General features: G+C 41.4%; 1 protein-coding gene across 6 annotated transcripts in view; it reads right to left on the reverse strand.

Annotated features, from left to right (window-relative positions):
- The window catches only part of ERICH1 (glutamate rich 1), a 92,476-nt gene extending 88,867 nt beyond the window's left edge, over nt 1-3,609 (reverse strand). For all 6 annotated transcript variants that reach the window (XM_083348167.1, XM_083348166.1, XM_083348165.1 and 3 more), the window contains exon 1: nt 3,441-3,609. In XM_083348167.1, coding sequence (XP_083204293.1) covers nt 3,441-3,465 — 25 coding nt within the window. In that variant the 5' untranslated portion in view covers nt 3,466-3,609. The remainder of the gene's footprint in view (nt 1-3,440) is intronic.
- Between the last annotated feature and the right edge of the window lie 12,052 nt (nt 3,610-15,661).

Here is a 15,661-nt window from a genome sequence, read left to right on the forward strand (position 1 = left end):
TGGTTTTACAACCATTTCAAGAACCCTTATCTACATTTTAAAATTGTGAAAAATCTAGCTCTCTTTGTCATTCCTAATTTCACTGGAATAACTAAATGACGGGAAACCTTTTAATAGATTAAACAGATAACCAAAACTAATATTGTAAATGCACATTTATGCTCTTTCCTTGTGTCCAACTGCTACTCTTCAGGTTTTCCCACTATCTGAAAAGGTTGAACAAATCATAACTTAGTACTCCCAATTAGCATTACTGACAAACTAAGACTTATTCCTCTAACAAGCAACCCATCACTGTTTACATTCTCTGGCTGGGTTCACACATACAAAGTGTTTAGAACCATGGCTTTTAAAGACGTTATATTAGACATCTTCACATATAATAATGCATATCTTCATTAAGTTCCTTTGGAAATATTATAAAGAGATTCATTACTGCCTTCTTCCAGGATATTTTTTTCACTTTCCAAATCTAACCTAAAGACTTTATAATAATAATAAAGTTGTAAGGGACCTTGGAGGTCATGTAGACCAACCCCCTGCTCAGGCAGGAAACACTACCATTCCGGACAAATGGCTGTCCAGTCTCTTCTTAAAAACTTCCAGTGTTGGAGCATTCACAGCTTCTGGAGGCAGGTTGTTCCACTGGTTAATTGTTCTAACTGTCAGGAAGTTTCTCCTTAGTTCCAGGTTGCTTCTCTCCTTGGTTAGTTTCCATCAGTTGCTTCTTGTCCTGCCTTCGGGTGTTTATATCTACCATATAAACACTAACCAGGTCCAACCCTGATTACTTTTTAAAGGTCAGTCAAGGTCAGCTCGGTACTGCCATCTAGCTGGGCCTACACATCTTATACTGAGATTTACAATGGACAATAGTTGAAATCATAGGAACATACAAAAGGCAAAATTAAGCGAGGCATTTTATAGCATACTGTTGGGTGTGAATCTAGCAATTTCCATCTTCCCTCAACTCAGGAAACCTTTTCATGGCATACAAAAGTTTGGCACCAGACATTCCAAGTTCTGGATTGCTCTGGGGCAGGTATCTTGATTGTGATTTGGTAATGACTGGTCAGGTGATGCTTCCTGATTCAATTTTTTTTAATGAACTCTTACAGAAAAAAAATAAATCATCATGGCTGGGTTGCCCCATGCCGCCTACATATACCATTTCAGATCACATCCTGTATACCAATAAAGTCCTAAAAATCAAATGGAAAGAACCCTGGAGTCGTGATAGCCCTAATTTGTGACTTGCTGTCTTTTGAGAGCCAGGAGGGACGGTTAACTACAGTTTACCCTTTCCTTTTGGTTAATACAGAACTGAAGTTAAGGCAAATTAAGCTATAACTAACTTTGCCCCCCTCCCCTTAAAAAACACCCATTCTGGATAAGATTCTCTACTTTCACAATATTTTGATTTATAGTCAGGCTCCACAGAAGATATTACAGCCAGTGGAAATAATTTATAATTTTCATGGAAATGCAGCCCCACTCATATCATGCCATTATGTTCCTGCCATAATACCAGTTCTATAAACTTCTCACTTATACAGGAATAATGACCTAGACCACGGGTGTCAAACTCGCCATTTCACATGACAAGTTGCGACATATTGCAACTTTTTTTGCCTTGCTGGAGCTGAGGTGGGTGCAGCCTCTGCATGATGCAACCGGCCTGTGGGCCAGCAGTTTGACAACCCTGACTAGACATTGATTAAGGCACCAGGCTAGAAAGCTGGAGATTGTGAGTTCTAGTCCTGCCTTAGGCATTAAAGCTGGCTGGTAGCCAAGTCACTTTCTCTCAGTCCAACCCAACTCACAGAGTTGTTGTGAGGAAAACAGGAGAGGAAGGAAAATTAGGTACATTCGCTGCCTTGAGTAATTTATAAAGGTGAGATATAAATATTAAATAAACAAATACTTTTGCATCTTCCACATTAGGACTTCCTTATGACAGCAGATATGATGAATGCCATCCCACCATACGAAGGTAAAAAGTAGAGAAATACATAGCAGTCAAGAATGCATTTTGGCCTATACTAGGCTAATGGTTGTTCACTGATATTTCCCTCTGAATCTAGCCAGAAGAATTTAAAACTTCCAAAATTTACTACAAAAATCTTCCCAACATATTTACAAGCATAATTTTAGAATAATGCAACTCCTTTAGTAGGTAGTGCATTGATCACTCTATTTTATCTTCCAAGGTTTAGTTATAAGACTGATGCAAGTTATTAGCAGCTTGAAGAATAAGTTATCAGCCTTTCCAGTTTAAATACCAAATCCCACTGTTGTCTTATTTTAACATTGACATCAGGACAGGCTATTTGACTATATCTGAAAACTGCAAGTTAATTTAGGGGGGACTGGGAGACCATGTGACACTTTTTTCCTGGTAGTCTTGTCCTTGGGCAATCACTACCTATTTCCCCCTACCCACTCTGGATGGAGCTGACTCACTTATGTAATAGTAGGTCTATCTCTGTAAGCAGACAATTTCAATTTCAAAATTGTGGTTTGCTGCATTCCTGACAAATTAGCTTTATCTGGTATATAGATCAATTCATCTCAAGGTCCCAGGCATTCTTTTAAAAACATTAAAACTTGTATATGTATGCGATGCAATATTAGAGAAATAAAAACTAGTAATATATAATTTCATCATCAGTCACTCACTGAAATATTTTTCAGCACTTGGCTGAAAAATGACAAACACATTTTCTTTAGCAATTGAAAGGTATCTTTTCTAGCCAAGTTGACATTCAGCATTCCCCCAATTTTGGGATCTTAGGATATGTGACTTCTTAATAACAGAGTCCAGTCTTTCCTGGTATGGCATTCCTCAGATTTGCTGGCCTGCAGGTTGATCCGTGCTTCCTGGCAACTCATGTGTGAATTACCTGGAGGTGGAACCGAAACAGATAAACCTTACTGTGTCACCTGTCAGCTTCACTTCTATAGCAGCGTTTCCCAACCTTAGGAACTTGAAGATGCGTGGACTTCAACTCCCAGAATTCCCCAGCCAGCTATGCTGGCTGGGGAATTCTGGGAGTTGAAGTCCACGCATCTTCAAGTTCCTAAGGTTGGGAAACGCTGTTCTATAGGACCTTACTTTGCCCACCGACCCATGTGACAGGCATTATGAGCAAACCTAATGTCTCTCTCTCTCTCATCCACTTTGTTTGATGACCTCTTTCCACAGCTTCTTCTAATCTTCTCACCCCTTGGCAGCAGAAACGTCTTGAGGCTCTTCTCGTTAGCCTTTTAGTGCCTTATCCATGCCTTCTTCTCTACCGATCGCAGCAAACTCCACTACTATACTTGGGAGGAGGGTGGGGGGGGGGATATTTGTCCAGCCCGTCCCCGCTTGAGCTCTCTGCTTCCTGCACAGTGAGGTTCTTGTTTGCCTGTTTCCCCAGCTCGCCCCGCCGCCTCACCTTCTCTCCTCCTTTTCAAGGCCATGTGTCCCACAAAAGCAACGAAAGGCTCACACCCCTCACAAAGGGAGGATCACAGGCACGAGGTGGAAAAAAGCCCTCCACGCTCTCCTTCTCCTGCTGCTGTTGCTGAAGCTCCGACCCACTCCCACCTTCCTCTTTCCATCCGGCGTATCTATCCGCAGAAGCCCTGGCTTCCCATTGGCCCTTGCGCTGAAGGGGGCGGTCCCTACGCCAGCGTTCCAAGGGCGGGGAAGACCTCTCCCCTCTAGGGCTGCCTGGCCGGGGACTGAACCGCGCCCCGCCCGCCGAGCTCTGGAAGGGGGAGGGTGCGGGAGACCGTGCGCGGCTGCGCAGAACGTGAGAATTCCGCCTCGAGAGCGGTTCGGAGACAGCGGCAGCAGCGAGCAAAGCCGCTCTGCTCAGCGCACGGCCGCTCTTTTTTTTTTTTTTTTTCCCACGGAGCAAGCCGGCTGCGCCTGGACCGCGACAAGGGAACTTCCAGCGGCGCCGTTTTCCGAATGTGTGTCGGCCGCGCGCGAGTCTATGAGACAAATACACCCGGGAGATAATGTTATTATGCATAGTTCTCTGCCTCTTTTCTTCTTCTTCTTCTACTTCTTCTTCACCTTCACTACTGCCACCACTGTTATTACCACTACTATCTCCTCCTGCCCCGGCTTCTCCTTCACCTGACTCGTTGAACGCTGCACGCAACCCACTTAATACGCTAAATGAATAATGCACTAGAATGTCCGCGCTGAAAAAGGTAAGCGGGCAGCCAATGAGCAAGACCGCCCAGGACCCTCGTGTGATGATGATGATGATGATGGGTGGTGGTGTGGGGCGGGGGCGGAGAGGCAGGAGGGGGCATCTAAGGTTAGCCCCCCTGACACACACACACACGCGCTCCAGACGCACGTACACACAATACCTTCAGTATACATTTTGCCGAAGATTTGAAACGAGCCACCTCGAGCAAAGATGCTCGGCCGGCGGCGAATTAGCGTTAAGCTTAGCAAACTCTCGGGAGTGTGTGGGTTTCCGGAGGGTGGGCGGGTGGGTGTCCGAACAGGAGATGGAAAGAATTGGTAAGATGAAGTCCTGTGTGTGTGTGTGTGTGGGGGGGGTCATTAAGAGAGAAACGCTGCCGTTTGCCTCGGCGTGGTTGTTCCGACCGGGATTTCTAGTACCGTAGTAGTTATCGGGCGACAGAGGGGTTCACCTTGGGCCGTTGGAGTCAAAAGCCTGGGGAGAGAGGCTTTCGACGTGGCGTTGATGGGGAGACGATGCTGGTGGGCTGGGGTAGCATCTGTTGCGGAGGCTGTTTCGGGGAGGGGACGACGGTGGGGCAGACGGAGTTGAGAAGAACGGGAGTTTTCTGTGACAGCTGCGGTTATTTCGGTCGCGGAGGGGGAGTATTTGCGTGGGTTCAGAGCCACAATCGGCATCGTTGCTGTTGAGAAGTGGGGGTACGGCGGCCATCCCTCGCTTTCCCGCCATGAATACACTCGTACGAGCTGGCAGAAGGGAGGGGGGGGAGAGAAGGCTTAAAGCACCTAGAATTGATACTGAGGATGACTGAGAAATATTGGGGTGACAGAACGTGTGTTTTAAATCCCCCGTCTCTTCTTTGTGGGGACCGAAGTCCCAGTCCCGGAGGTGCTTGTAGAAGTGTGGTGAGAGAAAAACCAAGGATGAGTTGGGATGGCTGGTGGGGGGAGAGAGCGACGATATATGGAAGCTGTGTCAGAAAGCGCGAGGGAGGAAACTCGGGATGGTGGTAGTGGTGGTGGTGGTGTCTTGTCTTTTTACAAGGGAAGGATCGAAGGAGCAGACACGACGGCGTCCTCCTAAAAGCCGGGCTCCGGTTTGGGCAAACGGAAGGTGTTGAAACGACGGCGGCCTCTCTTTGGGGCGAGGGAGAACTTTCTCAGAAATAACCGGGAAGGCCCCGAGGACGCTCCCCTGTGTCTGAGGTAGCCTCCACCGTCCGGAGGTAGCACTCAGAAACGACTGGGACTGCGGCGAGCGTCTTCCGATCAAAGATGGGAGAACGGTCGAGGACGCGCCGGGGGAGCGGGAACAGGCGCGTAAAAAAAAAACACGGCGCTTCTGGAAAATAAGCTAGAGCGAGAGGAGACTATCCCGCTGCCGCGGAAAGTGCCGGGGGAGGGGGGGGAGAAAACGTGTCCGCGGGCACGTGTCTCTTGTTCTTTTGGCTGGGGCGACCGCCGTCCGGCATTCCCTCGGTAGTGCGGCGCAGTCCGCTGCTGAGGGGCTGCGGACTGACGCTCGCTTCCCCTGCTCGTTCTCGAGCGCACAGGCGGCGAGGCTCTCTAAGCCAGGGGTCTTCAACCTTGGCCCTTTTATGACTTGTGGACTTCAACTCCCAGAATTCCTCAGCCAGCTGCCTGGCTGAGGAATTCTGGGAATTGAAGTCCACAAGTCATAAAAGGGCCAAGGTTGAAGACCCCTGCAGTCTAAGCGGCCAAGAAGCGCGCGGGGTTTCCAGCACGAGGCTCTGTCGGAGACCTCGCAAACGCTCCGCGGGGATATGGCGGCGGCGGCGCGGGGGTGGTGTCTTTGGGCCCCCGTTTGCCAAGCCGCGGCGAGGGCAGATAAGAGGGCAGGGAGGAGCACTATGCGCTTGGGCCCAAGCGGACTGGTTCCCTCCGCCGCTGCCTCACACAGACGCCCTCGGGCGCGGTCTCCATTTCTAGAGTCCTGGAAGTGTGAAGAGAGCGCGAACCTACTTCACCGTTTCCTCAAAGAAGTAAAGACCGAGCGCCCATCCCGCCCGTTAAATCTGTGGGAAGGCGGCTTGCTTTGAGAGGAGGAAGGAAGGAAAAGAAAAGAAAAAAGAGCCAAAGAACTACATAGGCTGCTGGGGGTTCAGAGGCGAAACGCCTCGTCTCTCTTCTCCGCGACGCCTACTAGTCCCGAGGCGAGGTCAGCCAGCTGCGGAGGAGTTTGAGGGAGGTGGAAAGAGAAGCGAGGACGGCTGTAAATCAGAAGCTGGGTGGGCTGCTTTCCCTTGGAAAAATCTCGCGTGGAAGGCAAATACCCCGCGTTCCTTAGGTCGACATTGCCGCCCGGTGTAGAAAGGCCGACCGCGAACACGAGTCGCCTTGCCGGTGAGGCGAGGCGAGGCGAGGCGACGCTCCTGCTTTCTGCAGTGGTCCATTTCGTGCCAAACAAACTTCCAAAGCTTTTCTCCTCCGGAGTTTTAAGACACTGAGCAAAAGCTACATCTCTGTTCCTTGTTAAATTCTGCACCAGGTTGGATGGCACACGTAATCAGGATTTGAGATTATGTTCCCCAGTGCAGGTAGTCCTCGATTTAGGACCACAATTGGGCCCAAAATTTTTATTGCTAAGCAAGATGGTTTTTTTTATTACCTTTTATAACCTTTCTTGGCACGGTTGTTAAGTGAATCCTTGCGGTTGTTCAGTTAATAGCACAGATAAGTGAATCCTGGCTTCCCCATTGACTTTGCTTGTCAGAAGGTGATCCCAGGACACTGCAACCATCATAAATACATGCCAATAAAAGAGAATATTTGTAGCTCGGGGTTGACATGAGGGGTGCTTGTTGCTTTCTGAGCTGGGTTGTTTTCTTATAGACGTTTCATTACGCAAAGTAGGTAACATCATCAGTGCATCAACATCACTACCTAAGTTTTGGTAATGAAATGTTTGCAACAAAACAACCAAGCTCAGAGAGCATCAAGGACCCGTCAGATATATGCCAGTTGACAAGTGTCTGAATTTTGAGCATGTAACTGGGGGGGGGGGTTGCTGCAACTGTTGTAAGTGTGAAAAACAGTCACTTTATTTCAGTGTTGCTGTAACTTCAAGTGGTCAGTGAATGAATATTGTAAGTTGAGGACCACCTGTACTTATTCTTTATGTAAAAAAAGTGAAATGCAAATTGATGGGGATGGGGGTGGAGGGGTTGTGCCAGTGCACTTTTTTTCTCCTCTCCTGAACTAGATGGTTGCCTTTTGACTCCATCCCATGAGGAAATAGGTACTTCTTTCTCTTACAACTGACAGGACAAGGAGTAGTTGGACTGAGTAAGTTATGCTCTGTTTGTAGAGGTTCTTGGGAAGAAGGGTTTAGCTATGGTTGGCTGCATTAGTTAAAAATGAGAGAACCAAGAGTGTGGGTAATCCTGGAAAAAGTCACTAAATTCCTATTGTAGCTGTCACATTATTTTTGTGGTGATGTCAGTGGCTTGACATCAAATGTTAGGCCACTTATATGCATTGGCTTTTCCAGTGTAGTGGCTCAAATTTAAGAGGTCCTGAAAAGTTGGCTTAATGAACAAACCAAATTGTCAGGTGTGTTCTCATAAAGATGAGTTGATTAATGTCATTTTGTTGTGCTTAGTTGGTGTTGGTTTTCTTCCAGTTCTAAACTGGTGAGAATAAGGTCTTCTTTAGGGCTTAAAACATTTATATAATCCTCGTGGACTCTCATATTCACCTAGTAAGTAGTCTGACACCTTGAATATTGACATTTAATATCAAATAAAAACTTATTTCAGATCTTGAACAATAACATCAAACATTGTCAGTCATCAGTATTCCATCTGAATGCAAACCATTCACTTTAGAGTCTATTCATATGATTATTAGTTCCTTTCTGAAAATTATGGATGCAGCCTTGATCTCATTTGAATCTGGAGGTAATCTGCTATAAATGGAATTGGTGTTTTATCATTTAGGTAAATTCTATTTACCCTGAAAAAGAAATCAGGACAAAAATAGCACTGATTGATATGCAGCTCTTGCTAAGTATTTTCTCACATGAAAATTTAAAAAAAATTAAAATGATATGCAGATACATCTGTATGATTTCCTTCTCCACCAGTGGGGTTTAATATATTTAAGGTATAAATAGTATATATGAGAGCCAATTTGGCATAGTAGTTAAGGCACCAGGCTAGAATGCAGGAGACCATGTGTTCTACTGTAGTGCTATCTTAATCCTGAAGTCAGCTGGGTGATCTTGGGCCAGTCAGTGTCAGCCCTAAGAAGCAGGCAATGACAGACCACTTCTGAAAAACCTTGCCAAGAAAACTGCAGGGATTTCTCCCTGATTTGAAGGCACAAACACACACACACACACAAATAACATATAGTCTGATGGGTTCGGGGTTTTAACATTATTTTTAACTAACTTACTACATTGGGCACAATCATTTAACTTTAAATCTTGTATCCTGTATTCTTATTTTTATTGCCCTGTACACCGCCCTGAGTCCTTCGAAGGGCGGTATATAAATCAAATAAATAAATAAATAAATAAATAAATAAATAAGTATCAAAGCAAAAAATAGGATCTCCGGAATTATAGATCTATGGTAAACAGTATGACCAGCTGAAGGTATAATATGAAAAAAAAATCCCTTGTGAGTTCTGAAAATTATTGCAAAAAAATTATATTACTGAACAGCAATGCCTAATATGTTACATCCACAATACAGTAAGTAACAATACGAAATTTTTAAAAGAAAACTATGTCTCTGCAACTTAGGAAGTGAAAGAAAGGAATCCTTAATGCTGATAATCACAGCCTGTCACTGATTGCAAGGAATATTTCTGCCCTGGTCCAGCATAAAAAACTAGAGACTGATACAATACTAGGGGATGTCAATCTGAATCATCTTTCCATTTTAATGCTACAATGGCCCTAATTTGGTGAAACAACTGCCATTCTTTAGAATAGTCATCCTATCATCTGTGGCATTACTCAATCATCCAGGTCATGGTTATCCCAAAAGGCAACTGGACTCATCCAAGAAGCTTCTGTTTTACCGTACTCTTGGATGATAAGTGAAATGCTTTTAAAGAAAAAAAATACCAAGAAAGCCCAGTTGTCTTTTGGAAAAAGCACTTTGGGGCAGTCATCCTTATCATTCCAGAACTGTTAACTTGGGCATGGCATGTTTATCCGCCACAGATAGCTGATAGAGGGGAAAGCCACATTGTTTTGCTTTCTTTTTTTTTTTTAAAAAAATAAGTTTTTGTTTTGTTAGTCACTAACATACATACATACATATACGTGTATACACAAAATGATTTTATGCACTGTTTAAACCATTGAAAATGTGTATAATTAACAATAATACAATAGTTACACTTATTAGTAGATTGTTGAATAGTCAGGATAACAATTTTGTAGACTTTTAATGTGAAGGATCAATTACCATATATTCTGCATTTATTTGGTTGTAAGAACAGTTAAAATGCAGTTGCATCAAGTTCAATAAACATTTACCATTCTCCTACAATTTAAGTAACAGAATGCTTAAGTTGCCTTTTTTTCCTTCTTGAGCATCTCACTGGAGGCTTTCCAAACTACATGAGTCAAAGGAGAATAGCTGCTGCAGTTATATTTTATTAACTGATGCAACGTTGCTAGATGTCCAGTGTTCAGCATACATATATATCCATCATGCTTTTCCCTTTAGAAACAACCAAGATTATGTAAAGCACAGAAAAGGAATATGAAATAAATCAAATACACTTAGCCAAGAGGTAAGAAAAGGACATCTAAATACAGTTCTACGCCAGTATCCTTCACTACTCAACATCTCCCTGTCTTTATGTCCTTGCAAACCACCCTTGTTTTCAGCGTATCCATATACCACTTTGCTTTTATGCTCTTTAAACCTCATTTCTCTCTCTTAAAGGATCTCATTTACTTCATGCAACATAACTTATTCAGTGTCCTCCTCTTTCTCTCAAAATTATATTTGGCTATTGGATTCTAGTACATTGACCAACCCACTTATTTCCCACTTGCTTTTAGTTACAGACCACATTAATTCAGCATCCATACATCCCTTTATTTTCTTTTTTTAAAACCACCTATATATATAAATATACTATTTCCACTGCATCCAACTCATCTTTATGTTTCTTCTGACCTAGCCTATTACCACTTTAGTATAACTAAATATGCAGAAGCATATTCCTAAACACAGCCACAATGAATGTTCAACATTCTTTTTTTGCAACAGACCATTATATCAGCATCTGCACCTCTTTAAATGCTTCCGTTCATTTTCCTACTCTCTGTAAACATTTCTATTAAGGTAAATAAATTCATGTATTTTAGTTTTTTCACACACACACACACACACACACACACACACACACACACTGTATAACATGGAATAATTCACGGCTTTTTCCTTGTCAAGCAAAATACCTTGGCTTTGAAACGTATGTTTTCAGATTTATACTCCTTGTTGCATCATACAGTACCTCAGCCAATAATATAGTATTATTTCTAATGAAAAGTGCATACACATTCATGCCTCCAAGTATTACATTCTAACATCACCATGAGCATTCCTTCCATATTTATCCATGAATACATTAAACAACCAAGGAGACATCATACATCCTTCTTACATTCTGCACAATGTTGAAAGATTTGCTAAACAATAGCAATAGCAATTAGACTTATATACCACTTCACAGTGCTTTACAGCCTTCTCTAAGCAGTTTACAGAGTCAGCATTCCTTAAACTAGAACAACATATGACCAAAATTCTAGACTCCATTGTGGTCATAAGTTGAGGACCACGTATAATCTGAATTTTATTTCAGTTGTTCTCAACCATGAGGTGACTTCATTCTGATTAAAGGAGGATTTCAAAATTCCTTCCAATTTTGGAACAATTGAGTTTGATAGTTTTAAAGCTATTGGGTACATGTTGTATATTTTTACTACTAAGATCAGAATGCATTGTGAGACAACATAATTGGTAGTGTTTATACTACCTATCATCAGCTCTTTCATTGTATCAAGCCCTGGGACACCAGTGGGAATACCTGGGGATGCTTTTGTGGCCATGGACACCTTTTAAGATGCCTGGTAGGTTTCTAAGCCTTCTCCGCATTTTTAATGAAATGTTTAGTTTTTAAAAATTGAGAGGCTAGCTTCCTGCAAAGTGAAGCACCAATCTTTTATTTCAGAAAATATTTCTGTTTTTTATGTATAACCCAGGGATGTTTTTTTTAAGAAAATAAAAATGATATGGTGGCAATAGCATGGAGAATTGAAAGGATGGAGGGCAGCCTCCCCTTTTCTTTAGTAACCTGACTTTGAACCTGCAGCCATTGCAGTGTCCTGCAGCCATGTGATTGCCATTTGCAACAGCCAGCTTCCAACAAGCAAAGTCAGTGGGGAAGTCAGCAGGAAATCGCAAGTTGCAATCACCTGTTGTGCTTAACAATCCATGATGATTCACTTAATGACCTTTGCTGGAATTGATGAACTGACATCTTAAGTTATGTGTGATCATCATGTGACATTTCACTTTATAACCATTATCAGTTTATGGTGTAGTTGCTGGTCTCAGTTGTGATTGGTAAGTGAGGACTACCTGTATCACACAGGTTTGGTCCTCCTTGTAGCATCCATTTTTTGCATAACTTAGAAAGAGGCAGCCTAGGAGGACTGAAATGAACAGAACTCTTTTTCCCCCATCTTTGACAGAGAGATTTAAAGAATAATGAGATTTAACCTTGAAAGGTTTAAGGCTCCTATTATACCTTTAAAAAACTGAATTCCCTTCCTCCTAGGATTGAAGCATTTTCTCCTGTTTTAGGATAGATAAGGGAGAAAAATCTTAATCTTAGACCCAGAATATCACCCTGTTAACTTCAGTAATGTGATTATTTTCATGGTAATCTAACACACACACACACACCCAGCCTGCAGCAAGACAAAGTGAAAAAAGGCAGCTCCCATGTCACAAATATTTATATATCTTTATCTTCTCTTTCATTCATGTTCCCCTTGATAGTAAAAACAGACTTAGACCAGGTAAAACACATTTCTGTCTGGCTTCCTTCCTCCAGTGTCTTTCTTAGTAGGGGATCCAAAGCAAAACGTCTTGGTCACAGGGGATTTTGAATCAGCAACTTCTTGACTCTGTTTCTGCAAACTCACCAGAGGAGTTTCTCCTTGCCCCTGCTATCAGCTAGAAAGATAGATTTATCCTGGCAGAGCAGTGAATCAGCACAATCCTACATTTCTACTCATTTTGGTGTGTAGCACATGGCTTGGAGTCAGTGGTGGGATTCAGCCGGTTCGCAGCAATTCGGCAGAACCGGTAGCTAATTTTTTGTTGCCCAGGCCCAGAATGGACTTCTGGAAGCGGCATCCACACAGAGAGATGGTTGTTTACATATTTGAATCCCACCACTGCTTGGAGTTCATTAGTTGTGTTTGGGGCTGTTGCCACAATTGGCTTTAGATACCACGTTTTTATTTTTGATTGATTTTATTTATATGATGCCAAGACCACTCTGAGTGGCTGGCCAGGTGAAACAAACAAGATACAAAATATATAACATGAAAGGTACAATTTTTTTTAACATCTTCCAGACAGTACATCCAAAATCCCAAAACCTATCTAACAAGGGAAGCACAGCCATTCTACCCCAGACCCTGAGAGAATAGCCAGCTTTTCAAGGCTTCTGGAAGGCCATTGGAGCGGGAGACACACAAATCTCTGGAAAAATGTAAATTTTGTCTTTTGCTTAATTGTTACAACATGTTGTGTGATTCCAGTCAATGCAACTTTGTTGTTTATTCATTGTTAACTACAAATTTAGCTGTTGTGGCTTTCTTAAGAAATCATGCTTAAAACAACTCATTGCTTATAATAATTCATGGTTTGTTTATTTATTTATTTATTGAATTTATATGCCATCCATCTCACTTTTGTGGAACTCTGGGAGGGATAGCAAAATAATAACAACTCCACTTTTGTGTGCCTGTTCTGCAGAGTCTCCCCCCTTTCCCTATGATACATGGATGTTACTGTAGCTTATGCTAGAACTACAGATTTTGGGCTGCAAAAATCCAGACTGTCACTAGTTTTGCAGCTCTAGCCTGTTGAAATGTAGAGATGCATCCGCTATTCTTACATTGTCTTTGAAACATATCACAAAAATTGCAATCTTCTTCTGGGATGAGCCCGGTCACACCCGGTTCCTATTATACCAATCTGGTAATATCGTATAATTGGCTCCCAGGTTGCTGAACTGTTGAACAGTTTTTCCCCATTTAAATTACTGGAGATACTCTAAGCTTTGATTAGATCATGTCCAACAACTTTACTTTTTTAGATTCATTATCTGGCACAAGCTTATGCTTAAAACGTCTTGGAAATATTGACAATTTTAAAGACTACATTATGCCTATTCACATATACAGTAGTTAGAGTGTACTAATATTTAAGCTCAGTCCAGTGTTATTTTCTCTGATTTTGAGATTAGTATCAGAAACATCTAATTTATAGCTATTTTATAGGCTGGATTTACATATTGCCAGAATTATAAGGTGATTTGTTTGATTTTACCTTGATAAATTGTTTGTACCCCACTTTTGTGACTTAGTGAACAAATCATAGTTAAATCATTATTAATACAATGTACGAACCCAATCGCAGAGTGAGCAACTTTTTGTTGCTTCTCTATGAAATAATTGTTGATGAGAACAATTTTAATTGAATTTGATGTCATCTATAATTTGTCATGTTTTCAGTGCTTTGATGCTATTAGCATTTGGTTTCAGTGTACTGTAGCCCATCTTGAACCTTATTGATAAGACAGAAAAAAAAGAAAATATTTGCATTATTTGTGGAATGTTTATAACAGGAAGGGTATAAAAGAGATTGGAAACTACTTGCAACCTGTAGAAAATAACCCACAAATTTTCCATCTGGTGTTGGAAAACTGAGTTCTAATTAAAAATGGAAGTATATATCAAACTTAAAGTCTTTAGGGGGATCTGACCTACTAGGATGAAAAATGGGTGTTTACTTTAGACCAGCAAAGCTTCTTGCATATTGGAGTCTGCTGTACAGTAATATTATTTAAGTTTCAAACTAATTCCCTTTGCAATTTACAATATTCAATTAAGTCACAATATTCCACGAAAGTATTTATTTGTAATTGATTCTGCAGTAAGAGATACATGTTCTATTCTTCCTTTTCCCTGCTTTCTTTTTAAAGGCAGAATTGAGAATTTCTACACTCATGTGATCCAAAGTAATAAAACAACTACTTAAATTTTAAGACATAATCAGTCTTAAAGTTTTCTTATTTGAGTCACCAACTAAGATGGGGGGGAAAATACTGTGCCATTATTTTGGGGCTTTTTACATGTATTACCTCTGGCAAGAGATCTTGGGCATTTAGGTGGGATTTATATATAGGTACCTTGACAACAGTTGATAATTGAGCAGTAAAACACAATTGAGTTTTTTGTATTTTGTACTAGGGACAAGTAGGGCTCCTAAAGTGGTTTTTATTGACTATATTAAAATTATCCAACTTTTAATATATTGTTGGAATTTTAGCAGATGACCTATTTTTTAAAGATCTTTTCTAATGTAAAGACTTGTCTTCTCAGTTTTGTTAGTAGAATGAAGCTACAGCACAATCACCTTCTGGACAGTCATGGGATGTGCTAATTATGTAGGAGTAGGAATATATTAATATATACATTTAGAGAATATTAGAAACAAAAATAATTCAGGAAAGGCCTTTTGTCTGAAGTTTCAGGGATCTATAGAACATTGGCTTTTATCTACATTGATTGTGTGCATGTGGAATGCAAGATCCAGGTACTGGTAGCATTCTTCTCTTCTGCTGAATTTGCTAAACAGAGAAGGTTGAAGTCCCTCACTCTCTCTATGCTTATCTGTTCCTCTGTCCCATTATCAAGTAGACTACATGTATCAGTTCCAAAACCATTTTTGAGATAGATCCCTCAACATTTGGGATTGAACCATCATATACAACGTCAAAAAATTAACATTGGAGATATATTTGTGATTTATGATTTATGACCTATCACTTGGTTGCTTGTATGTACACTGAGAGCTTATGAACCAGAGACAAATTCCTTGTTGTTCAATCACACTTGGCCAATAAACTATTCTATTCTATTCTATTCTATTCTATTCTATTCTATTCTATTCTATTCTATTCTATTCTATTCTATTCTATTCTATTCTATTCTATTCTATTCTATTCTATTCTATTCTATTCTATTCTATTCTATTCTATTCTATTCCATTCCATTCCATTCCATTCCATTCCATCCCATCCCATCCCATCCCAGATTGTTAAATATCTAAAATAATGGATCTTAAAGAATGTGTCCTCAGGAGAGGAACTCTC

The sequence above is a fragment of the Vipera ursinii genome (assembly GCF_947247035.1).
Source record: "Vipera ursinii genome assembly, chromosome: 1".
NCBI classification, from domain to species: Eukaryota; Metazoa; Chordata; class Lepidosauria; order Squamata; family Viperidae; genus Vipera; species Vipera ursinii.